General features: G+C 37.7%; 1 protein-coding gene across 1 annotated transcript; it reads left to right on the top strand.

The window, feature by feature from the left end:
- The first annotated feature begins 5,075 nt into the window (after nucleotides 1-5,075).
- NADK (NAD kinase) lies at nucleotides 5,076-21,255 on the top strand. Its single transcript, XM_009889609.1, has 11 exons — nucleotides 5,076-5,248; nucleotides 10,019-10,102; nucleotides 14,549-14,678; nucleotides 15,223-15,328; nucleotides 15,560-15,645; nucleotides 15,932-16,034; nucleotides 16,874-17,025; nucleotides 17,539-17,638; nucleotides 18,269-18,426; nucleotides 19,581-19,663; nucleotides 20,743-21,255. Exons 1-11 carry the CDS (start codon nucleotides 5,076-5,078, stop codon nucleotides 20,888-20,890), a joined length of 1,323 nt encoding a protein of 440 aa, XP_009887911.1. The 3' UTR covers nucleotides 20,891-21,255.
- The last annotated feature ends 2,673 nt before the right edge of the window (nucleotides 21,256-23,928 follow it).

Below are 23,928 nucleotides of genomic sequence, written 5' to 3'. Positions count from 1 at the left end.
CCCGCGTTCCCCGCGGCGGCCGCGGGCAGTCTGTCCGTCCGCGGGCTTCCAGGGAAGGGGACTGCAGGGAGCCCTGAGGGAGGAGAGTTTCCCGAAAGGAGAACGGGTGAAACCGCGCAATCTGACCCGCGATCGCTGTCCTGCTCGCACATCAAGTGTGTGGCATCCACCTCCGGGTGTGTTTAGCCGCCGCCTTTCTGACCGGAGGGGCGGCCGAGGGGTTTGGGTCAGTAAGTGCCCGGTCCGTGGGGGTGCGGTGAGGGTGGGGGTGTCCCCGAAGCCGAAGGGTTAACGAAGGGACTTGTTTTCCCTGAGTATTTAACACGTGATAGTCATACTCTCTGGTTTTAGTAGAAATAGCATTTGAGTATGTAATCAAAAAATACGCTACTAAATTGCAGCTGCTGTCAGACCGTTAAATTTCAATATGGAATATTTGGTTTGGTTTGGTTTTTTTTATCCTCAGGCACACTAGAATATGAAGTTCGAAACTAAACCAAAGAGAAAGTTTTGTCGATATGATACAGTTGTTACTTCTTTCTCGGGTGAGGGGGGTGTTTAGTGCCTCAGGGATGGAGTCATATGCATGTAACTTCTCTTGGAGTGCTTTCTTTAGCAAAATATAATAATAACAAAACTTCTGCACAGAATTAAGTGATGAAGCAAACCCGGGTATGTAGTAACGGGGCAAGTGGTACCGGTTTTGGAAATAACAAAATTGTCCTTATGCCCTAGTACAAGGTTGATAATTAGGTACAAAATTAGGAGTTTTGAAGGGCTGATGCAATTTCTAAGAAATTAGTAGAAATGCTGCAGTCTTCAATGCATGTTAAAAGTAGTGTGTTTGGTCAGGATGGGACCCTGTGGTAATCCCCTAATCATGATGATTTACGGCAATGCATTTGACAGGAAAAATTTGTTACAAAATAACAGCTTACAAGCATGCTCATTAGAAAAAAAAATAAATCACTTGATGATGATTTGCGGCCTTATGCTCCTTGTGTAGCTGCTTGCATGGAAAGATTGTATTTCTCTGCATGCTCTTCAGTGCGATCAAACAGCGGAGGAGATGGCTTTTTAAGATGTCAGCACACATAACTTACTTGGCCACCTGGATTTGGGTTATGTATCTAGGAAAGCTTAGAATCGTTTCAGACTTCCTTTGTAAATAGGACTCTTACAGTCGATCTGGCGTGTGATTCCTTAATAACAGTCTGAATGGTGTAGCAGAGCTTTGGGGGTGTTATGGTCTTGTATCCTTCTACATAAAGATGGTTTGATGAAAACTGTGAAGTTCTGGTTCACAGGCGTGTTCATTTGTAATGACAGAGAAGTTGAAGATGAGAAACTACAGTAAAAGGTTGGATACATATGAGAGGTGGCTCAACTGGCTACTTCATGTCACCATCACAGAAATTTAATATTGACTGTTAACACTTTCTCAACTGTCCTTCATTCTATAATGCTGAACATCTAAATACTTTTTTTTTTTTTTTTAAACTTTGGACATGACTTAGACCAGAGCAGCCTTTTCACTAGTTTGTTGACATGTGCTTAAAGTTTTTGGATCTGGTCCTGGAAGCTGTTCAGTGATAGTTTTGTCCTTATGTCAAGTCTGCTTATTTAATAAAGGTCTTGTGAGGGAATGTTAATTAAAGAGTACATGGTGTAAGCTGTAGTTAAAACATCCTGAATCGGAAAGTATTACATGGAAGGAATATCAAGTTCTTAGGCTGTATTTAGTAGGTCTGTACACCTTCTTACTTCCAGTTTTGTGCTAATCTGATTTTCTTTACTGGCAACATCTGTCAGATGAAGATACCTCAAAGTCACTTCAAAACACACCTTATTCATTGCTTACTATAGAAATGATTGTTTTCTGCACCTCTTAGTTAAGGGCGATGCTGTGGAATAGGATGCACATGTATCAACTGTTAAGTTTCTGAGAAAACTAATTCTCCATAAACTACTTCCACATGTTGCATTTCCATACGCTTTGTTAACTGTTGTAATTTTTATTTTCCTAGGCCCAGATCAAGCTCTTGTTGTTTGGATAAAAGGAATGAGGAGTTGATAACCTATGTAATGGAAAAGCAAAGGAAAATGATGTACTTTTTAACTACCTGGGCTTGTCAAATTTTTGTCCGTTTTGCGGGGCAGATTTTTGAGAAATAAGTAGTTATAATGCTGGCTTTTGAGAGTAGATGAGTAGTGCAGCTATGTGTAAGTGGATCTATGGGTGTCTTTGAGAAATAGGCTGTTGGGGACAGGTAAGAGGAGATGAGAGACTGCTCACTAGTGATTTTCTCTCTCAAAACTTCTGAAATAGTTTAGCAGCAGTCCATATTGAGAGCTAACTAATGATATAGATAAAAACAACTATTTTCTTATGATTTCCTAGGGTAAGTCTGTAAGGATAGGATTTCTTTTAGAAATACCTGGTTTCTAAATTGAATAATAAAATGCAGTTGCAGTGGTTGTTGGTGTCTCCTTTTTCTCTTCTACCAGTTCCAGTGTATTTTTTTGCTGTCTGGATTATTCTTGAGGAGCTGATTTCCTCCATCAATAATAATCTCCAGCATTTTTACTGGCTAATTCTACGAAATGGAATGTATTCGTGTATACTAAGGATTAACTTTGACTCACTATAGTAGTTTTGGTTAATATTAGCTAAGAGCATGGTACTCCAGTAAACGTATAATCAGATCTGTAATTCCTTAAAAATGAGAAAGATGATAAAGCATGTGGACGTCTGGATATATAATGATGTTGGAAAAGCCTGTTTGGACCCTATGAAAAAGACGTACTAAATACAAGAATGATTTCCGGTTATAAAGAATAGTCCTTAGATTTAAAAGTAAAAATCAAGGTATTAGATTATTTTTTTTTGAGATGTGTTGGTTGATAGTCCTTTCATAAGTGCATTACAAGTGTGAGTAGCTACAACCAGATGGTAAATGAGTGTTTAGTTTTCTAAAGTCCTTTATGGCTTTTTAAAAATTTGTTTTTAAATGTATTGGATAAAGCCCTCTCTGTTAAAATTCAGAATTTAACATTTTGAGCTCTTTCTGTATTTGACAGCGAAGATTGAATTCAGAATCCAGCTTGCATGGGGCGGGGAAGGGAATCTGTGGGATATGCTTGTTCAAGTCTCTGGATCTCTGAAGTAAAAATGGTAGGCTAGTTTAGGTTACGATTTAAAGAACAAGCAATCTAAGAACTTCCCTCATGCGCACACAGATGCTGAAAGCCCCTTGCCAGTCAAAGATACTGAATATCTCCTTTTAAAGTCACTTCTTTTCTGAAACTCGGGTAAATAAATGACTTGTTTTCTGTAGCTGGTTGAGAAACAACCAGCCAGAGATGTATTCCTGAAGCTTGATGAAGTTGTGATAAAAAAACCAAATTAAAATCTATAAAAAACAGTTTGTTGTTTGCGTCAGATTTTAGTCTGTTTTACATGTGTGCTTGTATGATCAGATCAATTGTGTGTATAATCAACTAACTCGCACAAAATTTATATTGAGCTTATAGTTGTCTAAAAATGGGGTTATGTTTTTCTGATTTTAGTTGTAAAGAGTTATAAATGTGTTGAAATTACTATTTCCCAAGTCATGGTCACAGGTGATGCTAAGCAACGAGTAACCAACAACTAAACATTGATATCATTACAAGTGCAGAATCTTATAAATTATTAATGACTGACGGTAATTGTACCTCTTTGTAGTGGTGTTCTCTTAGGGTAAGCCTCACCTACAGCAGGAGCAAAAGTATTTTCTGATTTGATTAGGTGGTGGTTCTGTCTAATTTAGTAATGACCCAGTGCTCATTCTAAAATTACAACTTCATTTTATTGATGCTTTTGTTATCTAAAAGTTGGGATGCTGTGAAACACAGTACTTGTAAAATTGTGGAGATTGTCATCCTCTGGTAACTTCGCAGCCAAATATCATTATTCTGTGAGTATTTTCCAGAGCCATAGTCCGTTTTAATGGTTACAGTACTGTTATGGTACATTCTCTACAGGATACAGTTGGAAACGCATCCAAAGCGGTGAGACTGTTTTAGAAACATCTGCAAATTCTTAATGAACCAACTTTTTCCCGGTGCTGAAATAAATTGATGAACGTACGTTCCTCTAGACTTCATTATCTTAGATACTATTTGTTTGTAGTTTAGTTTTTATTCATACACTGAAAGTTGCTTTCTATTTACATTGTGATAAGGCTTCTTTTACTTGGCTCAAATAATGATGAGAACTTACACATGGGATTTCTAGTACTTTTGGGGAGGGATGGTTATTTAAAGCTTGGGTTTGGGGTTTTGGTGTTTTTCTTTTTTTTACTTCTGCAAAATTGCTGTCTAGCCAGCTGTTTATCTTTTATTTGTGCTGATTATTTGTGGAAGTGAAATACTTCACATTTGTCCTTGTTTCATCTTATTTGTTTTGGACCGTCTCCCCAGTTTGTCACAAGTGATTTAAGAACTTTGATATTGTCATCCAACTTTTTTTTTGTCTCTTCTCAGCATGGTATTAACTTCATTTTTGTGAAGAGCTGAAGTTTATTAGGGTTATCTCTATTGCATTTTTTTTCTCCTTTTACTTTGACCGATTTGGGGTTTTTTCTTTTACAGCTTTGAGTATTCCACTTTTATTTGTACAATATATGTGTCATCTAATAGGAGACTATAGCTTTTTCTGAGTCTTGATTCCTTGGCAAATATCTAAAGCTGTTCTTCCTCTTCAGTATCTAAAATAAATTTATTTTAGATTTGAATCTGTGCTGGTCTTGAAACAACTTTGTATTGAGCCTCTTCTAAATCTGGGAACCATACATGTTTTAATTCTGGTCGTTTTTCCTTCCACTATCTTCCAGTTACCTTGAAGAACTTCTCAATTGCCCAGAGCCTTTAGAGAAGTGTTTATCAAAGTGTGTAAACTCTGTGTTTAATACTTACTCTATTAGCTTTGCTAATACTGAGATTTTTCTTCTCTCTCCTCCCTATCCCCATTGTCCTGGTGTTTTTCCACAGGAATTGAATTTCTCTCTCACTGAGGTTCCTTCACTTCCATTATGGAGATGAATCGAGAAAAACTGTGTACCAGTAAGGCTGATGTGAGCTCAGATTCTGCTTATCATTGCTCAACATGTCATGATGATGAGGAGTGGAGCAATACTAGCCGGGGACGAGCTAAGTCACGAAGTTTGTCTGCTTCACCAGCTCTAGGAAGCACCAAAGAATTCCGGTATGTCTCTTGGTTCTTCTTATTATTGCTACCTTTAAGAAAAATAAAATTAAAAAATAATAATAAAAAAAAAGTTATATAGATTTTAAGTTTTGCTCCTCTTTTTATAAAGCTATAGCCTTGCAGCTGTGACAACTGATAATGAACAGAAATAAAAATCGTGTTTTGTGGTAATAAATAGAGAGGAAGATGATCAGTCAATGATGCTGTTGTGGTTCGTGCTGTGAGAGAACTTGATTTTCTGCAGTAGCCATGTACGTGGTCATCTCTGAGCCGATTTTCATGTAAATAGGTTGTTGCTTGTTGTGAGGCCTAACTTCTGGTTCAGTGTTTCGTGGGAGATCTTAAACTGCTTTTTGTAGATATTTCAGCAATGTTCTGTGTGTGCATATACAGCATCAGCAAGGCAACACATTACTCGCTTTGTATATGCCGTTTAAATGCTGTCTGAAGTGAGTATGTCAGAGTCTGGATTCAGGAAAGTGTTTGCATTTAGAAATGGCTGTGTGAAATGTTATATGTCCTTGAGGACAAACTGCACGTAAAACTCCTATCTGTGGCTTCATGTATTTAAATTATTTCTTAGTAAGAAAGTAAGAAAGTATGGGTATATTTCCAGCTAGAAGTTCTTAAATTACAAAAACTTAAAGATTATTAAGTAGATGAACACAAGATACTAATTTTCAAACTGGAGGAACCCCTTTTACCCAAGTACATGGCTTCTGGGGTTTTGGGGTAGACTTGAACTTTGAATATTATGATATTTGTCATATTTCAACCTAGCTTCAGAACTTTTAAGTACCTTCCAGGACTAAAATACAAATGCATCTGTACTAAGCTATGTTAATTCATAGCTCAGGTCACAAGAAAGGAACGGTTTTGTGCTTGGTTCCAGATCTTTAATTAGTACGCAGAACTTTACGTCTTGCTCAACAAGTTGCTTTTAAGGGATTCTTAAAATGCACTTCAAAAGGTTGTTAGTCCAAAATGAGGGCAGGAAGTTAAAGGTGGGGGGTAGACTAAGAGCAGATCTGTAATCAAAATGCCATGGCTGTCAAAACAGGTATCTGCAGAGTTCATAGTCTCAAAAAATGGTCAATCAACAGGAGAGACACTTCTGCAAATTTTTACAAATGCTCTAGCTAGAGCTCTAGTGCTGTGTATTAAAAACCTGTAGGAGTATTTAGGCTATATGGTAATGTGAGGCAGCACAAAGTAAGTTTGTGCTTGCAGATTGTTTCACGGCAGTGAGAAACGCCCATTTTTTCTTTGAGCCAAATTTCTAATCTGGTTGCAAGGCTCTTGTCATGTGGACAGAACTTTTGATTTTGTGATCTTTGGACCCATTGTAAACATTGAAGAGCACGCTGTGGTAGCAGCGTGTCTTGAACTTGTGGGAAGCATAGCAGAACTTTCTTTCTTACATTGTGACCCTCTATAAAAGCACGGACAGAATCACGGAGGAGTTTCTCAACAGCTGAAATTCTCGTCCAGTTACTGCTTCGCTGGTAGGAATGCTCTTGCAAGGCAGAGCGTATGTGGGTGAAGCTGAAGATCGCAGGGGGAAGCTTTATGGTGAAGGGAGGCAGAATAAAAGCGTTTATCTGAAGAGGCTAAAAGGTTAGGAAAGTACTTGCTTTGCGTATTTAGTTCGGAAAGTCGGTGTGCTTGAATGCTTTTGGAAAACGTTCACAAAGGACTGAGCTCTGACTGTCATGTTCTAGCTACTATGTTGTGTGTCATAGTTAATATATTAAGTCTTACATTAAAAGCATGCTGTAAACTTTACGTTAAAAGCATGCTGTTTTTTCCCTTTTCCTCTTAAACCTTTAAGAAAGTAGACTTCAGTCAACCTGTGTAAAAGACCATGTGGTCCAGATTTTTATGTATTTTTATCTTCTAGCTAAATAACTACGTTTTCTTTTTTTATCTGGAAGTGATCCTTGTGGACCCTACCCGTTGTGGGTTTGAATTAGGGTTACTGTTTACGAGGCTCTTTTTCATTAAGATTCTCTGCATTCATTCACTGACTGTCTTCAGTTTAGTGCAAAATTGTCACAAGGCATTGTGCAGAATGTCAGAAAGTGATCTCAGGCTTGCTGGATAGTATTCAGACGGAAGTCGTTGCCTATCTGCTTTGAACTGGCAGGTATATTTTCCTAAAAGATATATAATTTCCAGTGCATTGCTGCTTATTCTTAGCAAAGACAGTCTTAATACAAACAACTTCAAATTCTGTTCACCTTCTTTTGATTGAATAGTGCATAGATTTTTACCTTCTTTTGATTGAATAGCGCATAGTTTGAGTACTAATAACACCGGGTAAAATCTCAATGAAAATGTATGCCAATTATTAATTAGAGCTTGCAGAGGAAACTTTGAATGTCATGAAGGTCAGCTGTGGATATCTAATGTCTCTTGAAGGAACAGAGTTTAGCCAATTATTGGGAATGGTATGGAATAACGACCTGTGTTGAAAGAAGGCAAAAACGACAGTTAGTTATTTGTGAGAGGGTTGAGGGGGAGCAAGAAGTGGAGGTGGTGTTGCCAGGGTGTTATTTAACTAACCTGATTTCAAGTGTGATTGTTCACAAGTAGATAGAGACTTGTCATTCCTTTACACATATTGGTACACACACACAATCTCTAATTAGTCAGTCCTTGCTCATTTTTCTGTTTTAATGTAAGTAAAGTAAACTTTATAAAACATTTAGTAATAATTTTATCTGACTGGAGTAGTCATGCCTGGACTTAAATGGAAAAAATTATTTGAAAAACAAGTACCACTTCTATGTGTTCAATATAAGGAAATTAAATAGTTATTTTCATTATTGGAATTCAAACCTCACACACGTATTTTCTTAGACATGGAACAAATAAGATGCTGCCATTATTCCTTAATTGTATCTTTGTAACCCGTCATCTGGTTGTAATTTTTATTAGATTTCTGAGGGTTTTTTCAGTATTAAGAGTGAATCATCAGGCTGGCCTGAGCTACTTTATATACAATAGAAGGCAGTGCAGTAATGATTTGTTTCTGACAAGCAATAGATTAGTTACCAGTTCCTGTGTTAATTGAATTTAGCACAGGAAAGGCACATTTCCCATTCTTTTTAATGGAATAATTCTAATAGCATTTACATAATGTTTCAATAGTTATGTAACTTGAGTAAGTTTTACTCCCATTTACAGATTTGCTGAAGGAGGTGGGAGGGAAGTAAGACTGAGCAGTTCTGACTTGGTCCAGATAATCTTATCCTAGAGCTAGCAGTAATCCTGTTCTGGGTGGGATTTAAGTTGGAGGGTAAATTACATTTCAGAGCACCTGTTTATTTGAAGACAAAGATCATATTAGCTCTTATTAGATAAATAAATGGGGGAAAAAAGATAGCATTTTTTCCTACCTATTCCAACAGCATTTTTTCTACCTCTTGATTGTCTCTACCTGCCTTAATCTCAGCCTGGGATGTCTTCTATGCATCTTCCAAGAGATTAAATTAAACTAATGAGTAGTCCTCATCTTAAATGACTGAATTATTACCCCAGTCTTTCTCAGCAGTAAAAACACAGAAATTTTTCAGTCTTCAGTAATTTCAGTCAATAGTGACTTATTGTTTGTAAATTTCTGTATTACCTTAATACCTAGAAAAATGTTTTTGGTTAGTAAAAGCTTTGCTTTGCTTAAATAGACTATTTTAGCAAAGTTAAAATCCTGTTTGTGGGTGTTGGAAAGAAAAGGGAACTGTTTCAAAAGTAGTCTGTAAAAGGCAAATGTGGGTAATGGGAGCCGGGGGGAAACAAAACAAAAATCTAAGGAGACCTGACCTACTATGTAATGAAATGACCTAAGGCCTGGTACTACAGGTATGTATCTTCATACATCATAGAATTGAAGAATTTGCATTTTGTTACGTTTTTTAAGTGCAGATTTAAACGACAAAAAAAGCGTTTAGATGATTGGGATACCATTACTGTGACTTGACCATGGCAAAAAAATCTGAAGGTCTTGCCTTGGGGTTGGAGATTTCATTGTGAATGCTTCGTAACATCATAGAATCCCAGGTTGGAAGGGACCGCCAGGATCATCTGGTCCCACTTTTCTTGGCAAAAACACGGTCTAGACAAGAAGTCTCAGCACTCTGTCCAGCTGAATCTTAAAAGTGTCCGATGATGGGGAATCCCCCTCTTTCTTTGGGAGATTTTTCCAATGGCTGATTGTTCTCATTGTGAAACACTTTCCTCTTGTGTCCAATTGGAATCTCCCCTGGAGTAACTTGTACCCATCACCCCTTGTCTTTTCTGTGTGACTCCTTGTAAAAAGGGGAAGTCTCCATCTTCTTTGTAGCCACCCTGTAAATTCACAGAACCGACCTGAGAACACCTGAGCATATCTTCTTTAAGGCTGTGACACTTCCTTTGTGCCAAGTGAAGATGAAATGAATACAAGAAGAATATGTGCCTGGTACTAGTACTTAGGAAGTGATTACTCAGTATGTGGAGGAGATAAACTGTAAGCGAGGCTTCGATTAAAATAGATTTCAAGGAGTAGGTACAGGATTTAAGTTTTAGATTTGAAATGTGATAGCTAATACGTGTAAAATTACATTGGCCGGTCAACCACAAGTGTAGGTTTAAGAAGTGTACTTTGCCCAGTATTGCCTAGCGCAGATTTTTCAAATAAGTGGTTTTGGTGGTTGGGGAGCTAATTATACCCAGTTTGTCATCGCATTTCTTTTACTTAGTGATTAATTTTTTTATATATATATTTAGGAGAACACGCTCCTTGCATGGACCATGCCCAGTGACCACATTTGGACCAAAGGCCTGTATGCTGCAAAATCCTAAAACGATTATGTAAGTACTCGTCAAATGAATGATATTATCTTATTCTGTGTGGAAGATGATGTTGCCTTTTCCCCTTTTCAGTCCCTAATCAGCATTTTTTTGTATTGTCCCTGATATTCAGAGATTTTCATGTTGCTTGGTTGCCAGCTTGGGGGCTCTGCGTTGCCAAAATTGGCCAGCCATTTTCATCACACTTGACCAATGACAAAGTCAGTCTGAGAGGGGAATGGATAGCTCTGCTGGACTGTATTCTCAAGTAAAACCCCATTACGTGTGCGTTAGCTTCATCTGCATGTTGAAAAGTATAATGTGGGTTTGAATGTTGTTGGGTTTTTTTTCTCCCAAGGGATGATAGGGCATAATCAGTATTTCACTGTGTGAATTTGTAGTGGTTTTGTCAGTTGGAATACCTCCAGACATAAAAGGAAATTAATTTTACTAGTTTTACATTGTTAATTCATGTAGTGTTCTTAGGCCCACCATCTACTAGTTTTTTCACAGCTCAGCATATCTATTTTGGAAGACATCTTAACCATTTCACATGAAAGTATGGCAGGGCATGTGAATAGTATTAAGTACTGAAGTTTTGCTTAGACATGCTTTGCGTAATCTGCAATCCATAGTTTGATGTCAACAATGACACCTATAACAAACACTTCCAACATAATTGGAAGTAAACTCACCATATGCATTAAACACCCTTATAGCGAACTAATTATGATACGGAACAGCTATTGGTAGCATTTTCTTTATTCCATCAACTTAAAACACATAAAGAACAGTGTTTCTGAATGATAGAGGAATAAAAATTTGTACGGACAACACAAGGAAAGGATGAGGAATTGTTCTGTGTACTGTGAAGTCTGAGGAAAGCCTTCTCCCTCTCTTGGTATTCTGTGTTTGAGCTCGTAGTTTCAATTTTTGTATTTGATCTATGACACTTTCAGTGTGTGAATATCGTTAAGGCAAGTGTGCTTTTAGACTGCTGATTAATTTAATGTGAGAATAAGGGTTGATTTCTGTGTAGTGGGGACATAAAGATTTTAGTCTTGTAGGTTGGTGGTGTGAAAGCGTTGCTTTTTACACCGTGTATTATATACTTAATAGGTGGTATCTTGGTTTGGTCAAACGAAGAATATGAGGGTTCTACAGGTTAACCAAGTTAGTGATCCCTAGTTTTGTCCCTTTAAAAATTTTAGGTTTATTTCATTGTTCTTTCAGTTATATGTAATGTATTTAAGTATTTATTTGCCTGAATATTTGCCTAAGTAGTAGTAGTCTTCCTCAGAACAGGTTGGTGGCATCCTACCTGTTCCTGTGAAGGTGTGGTGGAAATCTTGCAGTGTACAGTAACTCCGAACTTCCTCATTCCTTCTGCCTGTTCTGACGTTTGTTGCTCGGAGTGCTGCAGCTCCTCTGAAAGCCCAGCTTGCCTTGTGTTTACCCACCTGACTGGTGAGCACGCTCCACCCCATGGGCCGGGCCAGCTGGGACCATATAACGATAGCGTCAAGATCAGTTGAGTAGAGAGGCAGCAAGCAAGGCTCAACGCACACTGCTTCCAGAGAGAAGACTGCTTAGGCAGTGTTTGGAAGAGCTGGGGAGTACAGGGTGCTCTCGGGTCGCTGAAGGAAAGGACTGTTTGAAGACCAAATTGTAAATTACTATTCTTACTGTATGTAAGGTTTTGCTTGTGGCTTCTAAAAAAAAAAAAAAAAGGCAAAACCTTTTTGTTTTGGGTTTTTCTTTTCTACAGTCAGTAATATTGTTAAATTCTCTTCACTGGAGAGAATTTTTTAACAGAAAATGTTAGGTTTTATGCAGGCATAAGTTAGGGAAGGTCTCGAGTCTCTAAGTGCTAGGGTTGATGATTGTATTGAAAAACCTGCTTTCTGAAGACTGTTAGGTACGATGAGCAGATGAATTGAGTTACTATTCAGTGAAGAAAGAACCAGGTGCTTGTGGTGTTGAGGAGAGGGAAGGACAAATACCTGTTTTTAAACTCTTTCTTGAAATGGGATTTTTCTTATGAAATCTTGCCTCTGAAGATCGGTAATAAATGTTTTATCTGGGATTTTTCTGTAAAGCCTCACAACTTTTTATTGGGACTGATTGAAATACTTAACTGGGGAAAAAAATTGAGAGAGAAATATTTTCTTTTGAGGTAGCAGTGATAAATTAGTAAGTGATTAATAAGTGATAAAAGCCTCAGCCTTTTTGTCTTGGAGCTGTTGCATTTGCCTAACTCCTGGGAAGAAACATGAAGATCTTAAAGCATGTTATGAATAATCTTTCTTTTAGCAGAACTACGTGGAATTGGTGAGTACCGCTGAAACAGGCAGACTCTTTTGTTTTAATAAGTCTATTAGTTCTAGGTTTATTAAGTGAAAAGTGGTGCTGCAATCTTTAGTTCTTTGCCACCTTTAGAAGATTATCTAATCATCGTGGAATGGTTTTGGGGGTGGTTCTCTATGTGTATTTTTTTACCTTTTAATAGTGCTGAGATTTGAGAAATTTAATTTTATAAAATAAGCTGTAGTAAAGAAAAAGCTTCCTTAGTCACCGTTTGTATTGGAAATAGCATATAAAACTTCAGCTTCAGTTCCTTTGCAATTGTTTGGCAGCAATAAACACATTAATGCTACTCTTCCTATTTTATCTTATTTAATATTTTTTCAGTTTAGCTGTTGGTTGGTTAGTTAAGTCAGAGGAAGCTCTCCAATTTCGCAGTCTTCTCAGATTCACGGTGATATCTGAGACCAAGTATGGTATCTTCAGAACACCCTTACTCTGAGCCAGGGGCTTGGACTAGACTATCTCCAGAGGTGCCTTCCAGCCTCCCTCTCCTGTGGTTCCTTGGCTGTAAAATACAGTGAGATGAACCGTAACATAATGGTGGGAGCCTGTATGTGGCACCCAGTGTAAGGGCATGGTTGTATTCCTCTGTGTAATGTAATAATATTTAGAGAGACTGCCCTGTTTGTTAGGGAATGTTACTGGAATTGGCCTACTTCATTAATCTATACTTTCTGCTGTATTTATATGTGGAATGTGGGCATTTTGGAAAGTAAAATGAACAAGTTATTCCACCTCCAGCAGCATCATCTGTTTTACTTTAACCCTTGAAGCGCTAAATCCAAATCTCTTTGTAAATTTGGTTTGTTCAGCATTTTCATTAATCTGCTTTGCTTTGTGGATTATATGTGCACCAGATGGAAAAGGGTGGGGTGCTTGTTATGTGCAAATTACAACTGTGAAATTATGTAGCTTAGAAGTAGCTATAAAAGAAGGCGGCAAATGCAGCTGGGTATTCCTAAATCGACTACATGTATTATAGAGCAACACGAGGGTTCTGTTACTGAACCCTCTTGAAAGCTGCAAAATTATTTGCGTACATGTATTTAGTTCTTGAGGTTCTCAAGTCTTAGAATGCCGTCCTGACAATAGGCAGACAGTAGTTTTAAAATACTTTTTAAAGTTTGGGTTGGTGGGGTTTTTTTGTTGTTTGTTTTTTTAATTTAAAGTAGTTATGCTACTTTAAGCAGATAAACTTGTTTTGGGATCAACACTAAAGCAATACATACAGTAGAGTTTTAAAGAAATTTTGCACAAAGGTTACGAGTGCTTACATAGCTGTAATGTTTGCCTGGACTAGAAGTGTACGGGCATCTGTTCTTGTTTAAGCTCTTTATTAATGAGGCTTTATGATAGGAAGTATAATAGTTGCAAGTGCAGACTTCCTAGATTAGAGTTTATGTACTACAGTTTTTTCATAGTTGTTAAGGTTATCTTGAGGATTCAGTACCCATGTGAATCTTAATTATTTGCCCTTCTCTTGTAGTGTTGTTTAATAGTAGTAGAAAAACTAGAATTGGTGTCTGCATCTACAGGCTTCAAACTGAAAAAGTGCTGAAGGAAACATTGCTAAAAGAAAGAAAGGAATATTTGAGTTAGAACTATTGCACTATTTTTTAAATTTACATTGACAAGCAGTTTGACTTACAGTATTAGATAGGAAAAAAAAATATGCTGTAGCTTTTTCTGATTCTCTAATTGGATGTTTCTCCTTATTGAGTCAGGTTGAGAGGAGAGCACTAAAACAAGAGAGAGGAAAACATTATGGCTGGAAGCATCAGGAAAAATGTCAGTTAGTTCACGAACTTGATCCAAGGGCTTTTGTAGTGCTTCTGTTAGAGTCCCTGTTTGCACGCGTCGTTAGCGTGGTAGCAGCTACGAGAATGGACACCTTAATACTGTGTTACTGTCTTCATGTACTAAAGCATTGATTGGTTAAGGGGGTAAAAGCGTCATTGCGCTACGAACTACCGCATCCTCCTTTCTATTGTTCTAGGACTGCGTGCAGTTATGCAGTTATAGCTAAGGATATATTTGTAACAGACCAGAATGTTGTCAAAGCAAAATGTAGTAACTTTTTTTTTTTTTCCTATTCTCCAGGCACATTCAGGATCCAGCAAGCCAGCGGTTGACATGGAACAAACCTCCCAAGAGCGTCCTTGTTATTAAAAAGATACGTGATGCCAGTCTGCTGCAGCCTTTTAAAGAGCTTTGTGTGTATCTTACTGAGGTAATGAAACCTAAATTCCATTTTTTGCCATAATTAAAAATTTTACATCTAAACTGTTTTCGATTACTGCTTCTGTTGAATGTGGAATGTACAGAATTGTATAGTGCAAATTGTTATACCCATTGCTGCTGGAAGTAGTAAAATTTGTTTCACAGGTTAAGATCAGTACTTAACCACTTTAAGTTCAGAGTTTTTTTAAAAAAAAAGTAAAGTAAAAACTTTTCTTCGTTCTGTTTGTGGTTCTAAATGGGAGAATGGGATATAAAAAGCTTAATCCTTTAAGCCCTGAACAAACATAGAATGTGACTGTATCATGTAATCTATATTCCGTAGTTTAGTTTAATTTATTAGATGGTCTGTGCATGCTGCAAAATTCTCATTAAAATTAGACCCCACATAAAAATAAACCCCACAACCAACAGATGCAGACTGCTTCTGTAAAATGTTAATTATACGTTTTAAACTATTGCAGATTGTGGGGGCAGTCAAATATTTTGTCGTTTTAAGAGGTTGTTAACAAGCTTATCTTACCTCTCTTAAGGAGAACAATATGATAGTGTACGTAGAAAAGAAAGTATTGGAAGACCCCGCTATAGCTAATGATGATAATTTTGGACCAGTGAAGAAGAAATTTTGCACCTTCAGAGAAGGTATGGTAAAGATTTCTTGAAAGCAAAATTGTAGTATATTGCTTATTTGTCTTGGTATTTCCTTAGTCGTTGGGTCAAGTTCATTAAACTAACGTGTCTTTTGTCACCAGCTGCTGTTGTGTGGGTTTGTATTTGGGAGTAAATGTTGGCATGCTGCCCTTAATGAATGTTAGGAAATCGAGAGTGTTGATAAAACTGAATTAAAAACTTGTATTCCAATGTTGCTTTTAGATTATGATGATATCTCCAATCAGATAGACTTTATCATATGCCTGGGAGGAGATGGGACCTTACTTTACGCTTCTTCACTTTTCCAGGTTGGTCTTTATGGGAAATAGACTTAAAGACCTCTTTTCCTTTTGAACTATTGGAAGTTTGTTTTTCCCCCCCTTTGTTATTGAGTTTGACATTTGTCCTTTGCTGTTCATTCTGGTTTTTATCAAGCCTGTTTTACCCTATACCTTCTGAAAATAATGTATGTAATGTGTTGTTTTTGTTGTGCACAGTTGAAGTTACATCAATAGTCAAAATATTTACAGGCAATTAGTTGAAGTATGAACTGCTTTTATTCAGTAGCTTTTAAATTCTTTTCTTTATTGATAGGGTAGTGTACCTCCAGTTATGGCTTTTCATCTGGGATCCCTTGGATTTCTTACTCCATTTAATTTTGAGAATTTTCAGTCCCAAGTCACTCAGGTTATAGAAGGTAAATTTAAGGGGACAAGGTGTGGTGTGTGTTTGTTACATTTTCTGTAGCTTTTTCCAAAACTAGTAAATTTTCTTAAGCAACTCATTCAGTTTGTCCCATAAGATTGAGTCACAAGAAATGTATACTAAACTAACGAAAGTATTGCCTTGCGCTGACCCATTCAGTGCTGTTTTCTGAACTTTTTGTGTTCTGTTAAGGAAATTGGCTGAGAAATAACTCTGTCCTGTGTGGAGTAAACAAGTAAAAGATGATGCAGAACTTGTGTTAAATGACAGCTGAACATACGAATGGAGTGTAGCTCTGTGGTAGTCTGCTTCTCTAAGTAGTGCAGTGCTTAAATATGGAGAAGTCAGGCAAATAAAAGATTTGAGGGAAGAAATACTTTCTTCAGTATGAGGTTATTTGAGTTGCATCCAAAGTAGATTCCTGAAAAGATGTATAACATTATCACATTGCTAGAATGTTGTCTTTTCATAGGTGTTTCTAATGCGCTGATTTTCTTTAAGCTTAGCTTTTGTCTCAGTGAAGATCACATGAGCCTAACAGAGTTTTCGAATCTTGATCGTGTCCATATAAAACTGAAATTTTCTTTTTACGTGATGAGTAAAGGGAGGAAGGACTGGGTTCAAATTTGACTTTAGTTTTGCTCATTACTATTAAAAATTAGTTTTGAGCTTTAACTAAGTGTAGACAAGCATCTGGGAATGAAATTGGGAAGGCTGAAAGCACAGGCAATAGGCGGATGGCATTTCATGCGGTTTGCTAGTCATTACAGGGGTCCGTTTACTGTACTAGCATATCATTTGTATGTACTTTCTCCTCTATTTCACTTCTAGGCAATGCAGCACTTGTTCTACGAAGCAGACTGAAAGTGAAAGTAGTAAAAGAGCATAGAGAGAAAATGACAGTACAAAATGGTATAGAAGAAAATGGAGTAGTGTCTACAAATCTGGAGAAAGAAGTGGGCAAGCAAATTATGCAATATCAGGTCAGAGGGCAAAATAAGCAAAAGAACTAATATGGTGTTTGTAAATTACTTTGTCCTTGTTTTATTGTAACTTCACCTTTTCGTTAGTTTACTTACACAAGCCCAGTAGTGTGGGACTGAGCTGTATTGCTGTAATTCACAATATGTGCACTAAATAATGAGGAAATGGTGTACATCATTACTTTCTGCAGTCGTAAGTGCTAACAGTATACTTTCCTGTAGTATATTTTCCTTTGATTTTGAAAACAAAGTAGTAGTTCTAAAATGGGATATCCCAAAGCTTTTTGTAAATGAAGAGAAAAACCTCGCACACTGTTAGTAACTAGCTTCTGGAAGTAATTCTTAACATCTAAAAACTTCAGCTCACACTTGATGACAGAGTCTAATTTAGCAGGTACTAAATCAATATGAATTTTTCAAAGATCTGGAAAGCATGTTGCAGCTTGTTATGTATTACATTGCCAATGCCAAGTCAGCAATAGCGGGCTGCTGTAATATTTGATGTCGTGGCAGGTCCTAAATGAAGTTGTTGTGGATCGTGGTCCTTCTTCTTACCTTTCCAACGTAGATGTCTTCCTGGATGGGCACCTGATAACAACAGTGCAAGGAGATGGTGAGTCTGCTTCATGACTTAAATTGCATATCCGTTCATGTGTAGACTGTTGCTGTTTTACTGGAGGATTTTCTCACATGGAAACAGAGTCTCAGGCTTTGGTTCAGTGTTGACAGAAAACATTGGAGTGCAAAGAATAGGTATGTTTGTTTGCTGGTAACTAATGCATTCCACAGTGAAGCATTGAAGTGTTGTAAGCTTTGTTTAGGGACTTGTGAAGGCAAGTGGCAGTTTCTTTGGGTGTGATATGTTAGGACTAAGGGCAAGAAATAGCTCAGAAAAGGATTGCTTGGATATCTGGAATTTGCTGAAGCCCTCAGATCTCAACTCATGAAAGACAAGTTCATCTTTAAAGTTCTTACCCTAAAAAAATAATTGTCACTGTTAGAGTTGTGTAACCTGAGATCTAGAAGTTTATGCAACTTACATGAAGACATAGAACAAACGTGCTGTGCCAGGATTAGAAGAGAGTTTCTGACTCTTTATGTATTAGATTGCAATTCTCCTGTGAAATACAAGTTGATACATTCTCTGCTTCATTTTCATAACAGTGCTGTTTCTTAGTCGTCTTCCAAAATAACGCATTGATTGTCATGCTAATGCAAGTGGAAATTTTTGCTCTTTTCACAGGAGTCATTGTCTCCACGCCGACTGGGAGCACTGCATATGCAGCTGCAGCAGGAGCTTCTATGATTCACCCCAATGTTCCTGCAATAATGATCACCCCAATCTGCCCTCACTCGTTGTCTTTCAGACCTATCGTTGTTCCTGCTGGAGTGGAACTCAAGGTTAGCTTCTGTTATGTTACTTCTCTTTCTAAGTTAAAAACTTCTGTAATAACTGTGTGAACCTGACCGGAGCAGAAGAGGTGAGGAAATGCTGTGTATCTCCTGCATTCTGTCATTTGTAGGAGGAACAGATCAAGTTTGGCTGAAGAACGTGTCCTTGTTTAAAATAATATACCCACTAACAGAATACTTTACACTGGTCCCTACTGGATTGTCCTTGTGTAACGTTCTGTAAAATGGGAATATATACATTTGTGTTCTGGCTAATAAAATTTTACATGATTTCTGCTAAAGTGCATGTAAATCGGTGGTCTTTAGGGAATGAAAAATTCTATGTTCATGGCTAAAACAACAAATACTGTAGACTTTGAGTATATTGGTAGTTATCTGCAATTCACTAATTATGTTTTGTTAATGCTGTCTTGCAGAAAAAAAAAAGGCACATAATACCTGAATATAAAATAGACTTAGTGTGTATTTTTAACAAAATACCCATGTGTAAGGAGAGCCCCTTTCTGCTGCTTGTCTGTCACAGGCCTGCAGTCTGCTGCAGTGGGCAGCGAGCTGGTGCGTTTAGGGCTCCCCTGGGGGTGTTAGAACACGAGTGTTAAGAAATAAGTGTGTGCTGGGAATCTTGTTCCTGTTTTACAACACAATGTTTATTCATGGCACTGCTCTCGGTCCCCAAGTGCTCTCATGTCAGTGGGTATTACTGGCCAATCTTCTTAATAGAAATGTATGTTAAATATGAGCAAAACTTCCTAAATTGGACAGCTGTAGATTCATTATGTATTAAAATCTCTTCTTCTGGATTAACTTTATTTTTCTTGAAAGAGGTGCTAAGTCAACTGAGGTAACTGAATTAAAGCATGCACTGGCTGTAACTGGAAGGTCTTTCTGGTTTATGAGCTTGTATTTATAAAGAAGGGGGTTTATGGCATACAGAAAAATACATGTATATGTACCAAACATGAAAGGAAGGTTTGGAAGTTGTGGGGTATGTTACTGCACTGGTATTATGGACAGATAATGAATTTCAGTGCAACTGTTGCGGAGTCCATCCTGTACTCAGAGGGAGGATGGAGGAGGTGTTTGTTCCTTGCTCTTGAAAAATAGGTTTTGGACCTGAAGTTTACTTCTTTCCTCTCTTTCAGATTATGCTCTCCCCGGATGCCAGGAATACAGCATGGGTTTCATTTGATGGAAGGAAGAGGCAGGAAATATGCCATGGAGACAGGTCAAGCCTTTTTTTGATTGTAGCATCTCTCTATAAGTATAGAGAATACTAATTGATGCGCTTCTCTCATTCTCTAATATCTGTCAAAAGGGTTGCTGGACGGGAAGAAACAAGCTTTTATAAACCACCTCTTACAGCACAAACTGCACTAAAAGTATTTAATTTCAACTTGAGTTTTTTAGATCTTCCTGTGAAAGCAAGTGAAATGTTAAGAAAAGCATGTAAACATTGCACACTTAGCAAGGAGGATGGATGTGTCTTTAGAAAAGTCTGTAAATTTAACTTAAAGATAAATCTTAATTTGAGAGGATGTAAACCAACAGGTGTTGCATGTAAGCAGCACCTCTGGATAATGCCATATGGCATAAACTGTCTTGACTTTGTGAATAGTTGTGGTCACTGGCAGTGCTGTTGCTTGGAGCGAGCAGAGAGTAGCGTGTGAAGTTTCATCAGTTTTGATGTGCAAAGCGTGGGGGTTTATCCTAATGAGAGGGGATTTAAGGCACCTCTGTGATATGTGGCTGGTAAACTTGCTATTCAGCATGACTTCTTGTTTTAATTTATCCAAGTTGCCAGGCAGGAAGATGTGTATGATGCTCCATCTTGAACTGTTGGTATTTCCACTGAGGTTGAAAGAGCTATAGAATAGCTCAGGAGAGCAGCACGGATTCAGCCGTGAGCTTTGGCCCATTGTTAGATGCTTGCCGCCTTTGTGCTGTTGCTTATAGTTTAAACTTGAAGCTCAAAGGCCAAGGCGGTGGCTTACCTTTTCCTTTGTCCCCGTGTTGTGGATGTGAAGACCAGCAAGAGACTGCAGGAAGGACGTCATGGCGTGGGTTCAGTATTCTCACTTCTCACTGGGTCACAGTGTATCTGTTCACAGTTTTAAGCCCTGCATTCACTGCTTGGGTGAGCCTGCAGGCTTGCGTGTTGCTTGATTATGGAAACTCACTGTTTTCCCAAATTGGCTGAATGTAGCGCTATGTCAGCTAGTGAACAGAAGATTGTATTTATTTAGTTTTTTTTTTAAATTGCTGTTCATTGCCCTTGACTGACCGGGCTGTTCTGTGTTGTTGCAGTATTAGCATCACTACCTCTTGCTATCCCCTTCCTTCGATCTGTTTCCGAGATCCTGTGAGCGACTGGTTTGAAAGCTTGGCCGAGTGTTTACACTGGAATGTTCGGAAGAAGCAAAATAATTTTGCTGTTGAAGAAGAAGAATTCTGAGTGTCTACATCTAACAAGACTCATGGGAATGGAAAGTGGCAGTATCCCTTCTATACGCTTGGGGTTTTTAAGTTTTTGGCTAACAAGTGTGGTCACCATCTCAGACATCTGGTTCTGTCTGATCTGCTGATGGCTGGAAATTATTGTGCTACTTCCTGTCCACTGAGAGTAGGAATGGAAGAAATTAGGCTCTGATTGTTATAATCCAATCTGAATTTCTTTTAAATGAGCAATCTGAAAATGGATTATTTCTGATTGGTATTGATAACCACATCTGTAGATTTGATTGTAACCTATAACTTACCAATAATGTGGTAGGCTGAATGTAGATACAAAAGAGAAAAGTGGCATTGCAATAGTCCATTTGATTTGGTATAATTGTAATTCCATACAAGACTGCTATGCATATAAAGGCTCGGAGAAAACTTTCTTTAAAAACAAAAACAAAAAAGCTCCTCTTTGTTAGCTTAAATATGTCTTGCCCAGAACAGCTCCCCATCAAGACAGCACTTCAAATACTTTCTCCTTACTTGTGAATGTGACACACCGTGGAGAAACACCGGGAAGAACACTTTTTATGAATAGATGGAATTAGTAAAAAAAAAAACCAAAACAGTATATTTTTTTTAATATATACATGTATATATCTTATGCCTGTTTGAACAGTGTTTGACCCTTGGCTGTCATCACTGTGGAAATGCCCACAAAGAGCACGGAGGAGCACTGGCGTCGGCGGGGGTGGTTGTTACAGGGATCTCCAGTGTTGTAGCTGAGCTAGTTTGTAGCTCTGCAGTTCCTGTTGGCAGGAATCACCAGTGTGGTGGTTTTTCATATTTTTTGTTGATTCTCTGGAATAAATGGTAGCGTTAGAGACCGTAAAGTGGAAAAAAAAATTCTCCAAGTGTTCAAGAAGAATCTGGACTTCAATTACTGTTCTATTGTCTAGTGCCACTGTTGTCTCGAAGAAAAAGAATCCCCTGTACTGGGCCCTGAATGCCCTCGACTTCCACAGGTACCTTCCAGCTCTTGGCGCTGCGCGATGCGGAAAGGGATACTGCCTTGGGAGGCTGAGAAATGAGAGGACACATTCCCAGTAGAGTAGCAATGGTGCCTTCAGCACACTCAAGATATTCAAAGTCTCGTATTTACTTTTTTTAAGATGCTTTCAAATGTTTCTAACTTCTCTATGTACATATTTTATTGTATGTGCTTTTATGAACGAAAAACAAAAACCAACAAAAAAAACCTAGTTGGGAAAAAAGGGTTTGTACTGTACTTTAACTGAAAAGTATCAAACCCAAGTATAATGTTTACATTTATGTTCTCTGTGGTGCAGTCTCATGATCGTAATATCCAAACCTTAGCATTTGCAAAGTCTTGCTGCATTGGTCATTAAAGGAATGGACATTATCTGTTAAATTTAAGCCTATGGCATAATATTGTGAAGGAGTTATTTTACTGATGAAGGTGGGATTTCCTTGGAAGCAGAGTGAGAAGCTCTGTTGAACGTTTCGTGATTGTCTTATGTTATTTATGTGGTCCAGGGTGGTAATGGGAGATGAATTAATTTCCGAACCTAACCGGCTGTCTTTTGATGGTTTAAATAATGTCTCTTCCATTTTGGATGCTGCCCTACTCTGTCTAATTTTATTAAATCCAGGTGAGAGCACTTTTCCATAAAAGAGATGCAAACTCTTGCTTAATGATATAAATTACAATGAAAATGTGTTAATAGAAATTAATACTCCATTTGTAAATTTTGTAAAATAGAATATTGGTTTGATTTGGTCTAAATAGACAAATTTTGTGATATCTTGGAGAATATCCAGATAGCTTTTGGGATTTATCTTTCACTTGAATCTGCGGTAATTGTTTTATCACTGTTTTGAAGCTGCTTACGGGTTCCCTAGGTGGAGTATTCAGTTATTTAATAACTGTTTACTTTTTGAACTATAGAAGTGTCAGACTTTTTGCTTTGAAACTCTTTTATTTAAACATGCAATAATTGAGAAGGAACAGGGTATAGTGGCTATATAAATGTATTGTTAAGTGGAAAACAGGCAGAATACTAGGCACGCTAGGAAGTGGAAATCATTTTGCGGAGGTGAGGCGAAATGATTAATGAGCCTTATCTAGTATTTTTTTAAAGATAAAACTATATTCAGCACTTTTTATTTATGCTTTTTATAATAGTAAATCTATTATTGACTAAATTGCTGAACTTTAATTTTCAGAGTGCATAGTTCATGAAATCTGTAATCAAATCTTACCTAACTACTTTCTCTAGATTAGATCTGGATTAGGAGTTGTCTTTAAACTGATCCCGTACTGCGATAGCATTACTGGCTTTGAGGCTTCTGCAGTTGTGCTTGTACAACTACTCCTGCTTGATACCAATCTCGTGGGGCTCACTGGTCAGCCAAGTAGAGAGCTACAATTGCTGACTAAGGGAAACTTGTGTGACGGCTTTAGTCTTTGCCTTTTCTTCAAAAAGCTGCATTGATTATAATTGTACCAGCTGCTTTATACCAAAACACAACCCAAATTGTGTTAATACATTACGAATTTATCGAACTGTACAAAGTCCCTTTTCAAGGCCTTTAATCTGCAAACCCGCGATTCGCAAGCAAACTAGTGAGGTTTAAACAGCACTCAAGTTTTGCATATTTAACTGCTTAAAGTGTGGTAGCTTCTGCTCAACCCACAGCTGAACCAGAGGAAAGCTGTAATGCAGACTTGATTATATTGGCAATAACAGCTCCTTTTGCTGATGTAGCTTACTCAAAGTAACTTGTTTAAACTGTACTAGTAAAATAGGGTTTTGCTGATCAAGAGCAGTGTTTCTAATATCAGGGTTTGTAAATGTCACCGTACCTACAAATCCTTTCCAGTCTACAAACGGCCAAAATGGAAGCTTGGAAATTAATTCGGGTTTTTCTTTTTAAAAAATGAAAAACGTTGTTCTCTAGTAGAGAGTTTAAGAAGTTATTAACAACTGATGTAGTACGGAATAAAGCAGTGTACTGAATTTTTAAAAG

Source organism: Charadrius vociferus, unplaced genomic scaffold, assembly GCF_000708025.1.
Source record: "Charadrius vociferus isolate BGI_N301 unplaced genomic scaffold, ASM70802v2 scaffold477, whole genome shotgun sequence".
Classification (NCBI taxonomy): Eukaryota; Metazoa; Chordata; class Aves; order Charadriiformes; family Charadriidae; genus Charadrius; species Charadrius vociferus.
The sequence above is the reverse complement of the archived record's forward strand: the minus strand, read 5'-3'. Positions and strand labels throughout refer to the sequence as shown.

What these genes read in the sequence shown, in the direction of transcription:
- NADK (XM_009889609.1), top strand. Translation starts at nt 5,076, where the DNA reads ATGGAGATGAATCGAGAAAAACTGTGTACCAGTAAGGCTGATGTGAGC. An exon ending in AGTCACTCAGGTTATAGAAG is followed by an intron (nt 16,035 to 16,873) that starts GTAAATTTAAGG and finishes TTTCACTTCTAG; the next exon opens with GCAATGCAGCACTTGTTCTA. An exon ending in AACAACAGTGCAAGGAGATG is followed by an intron (nt 17,639 to 18,268) that starts GTGAGTCTGCTT and finishes CTCTTTTCACAG; the next exon opens with GAGTCATTGTCTCCACGCCG.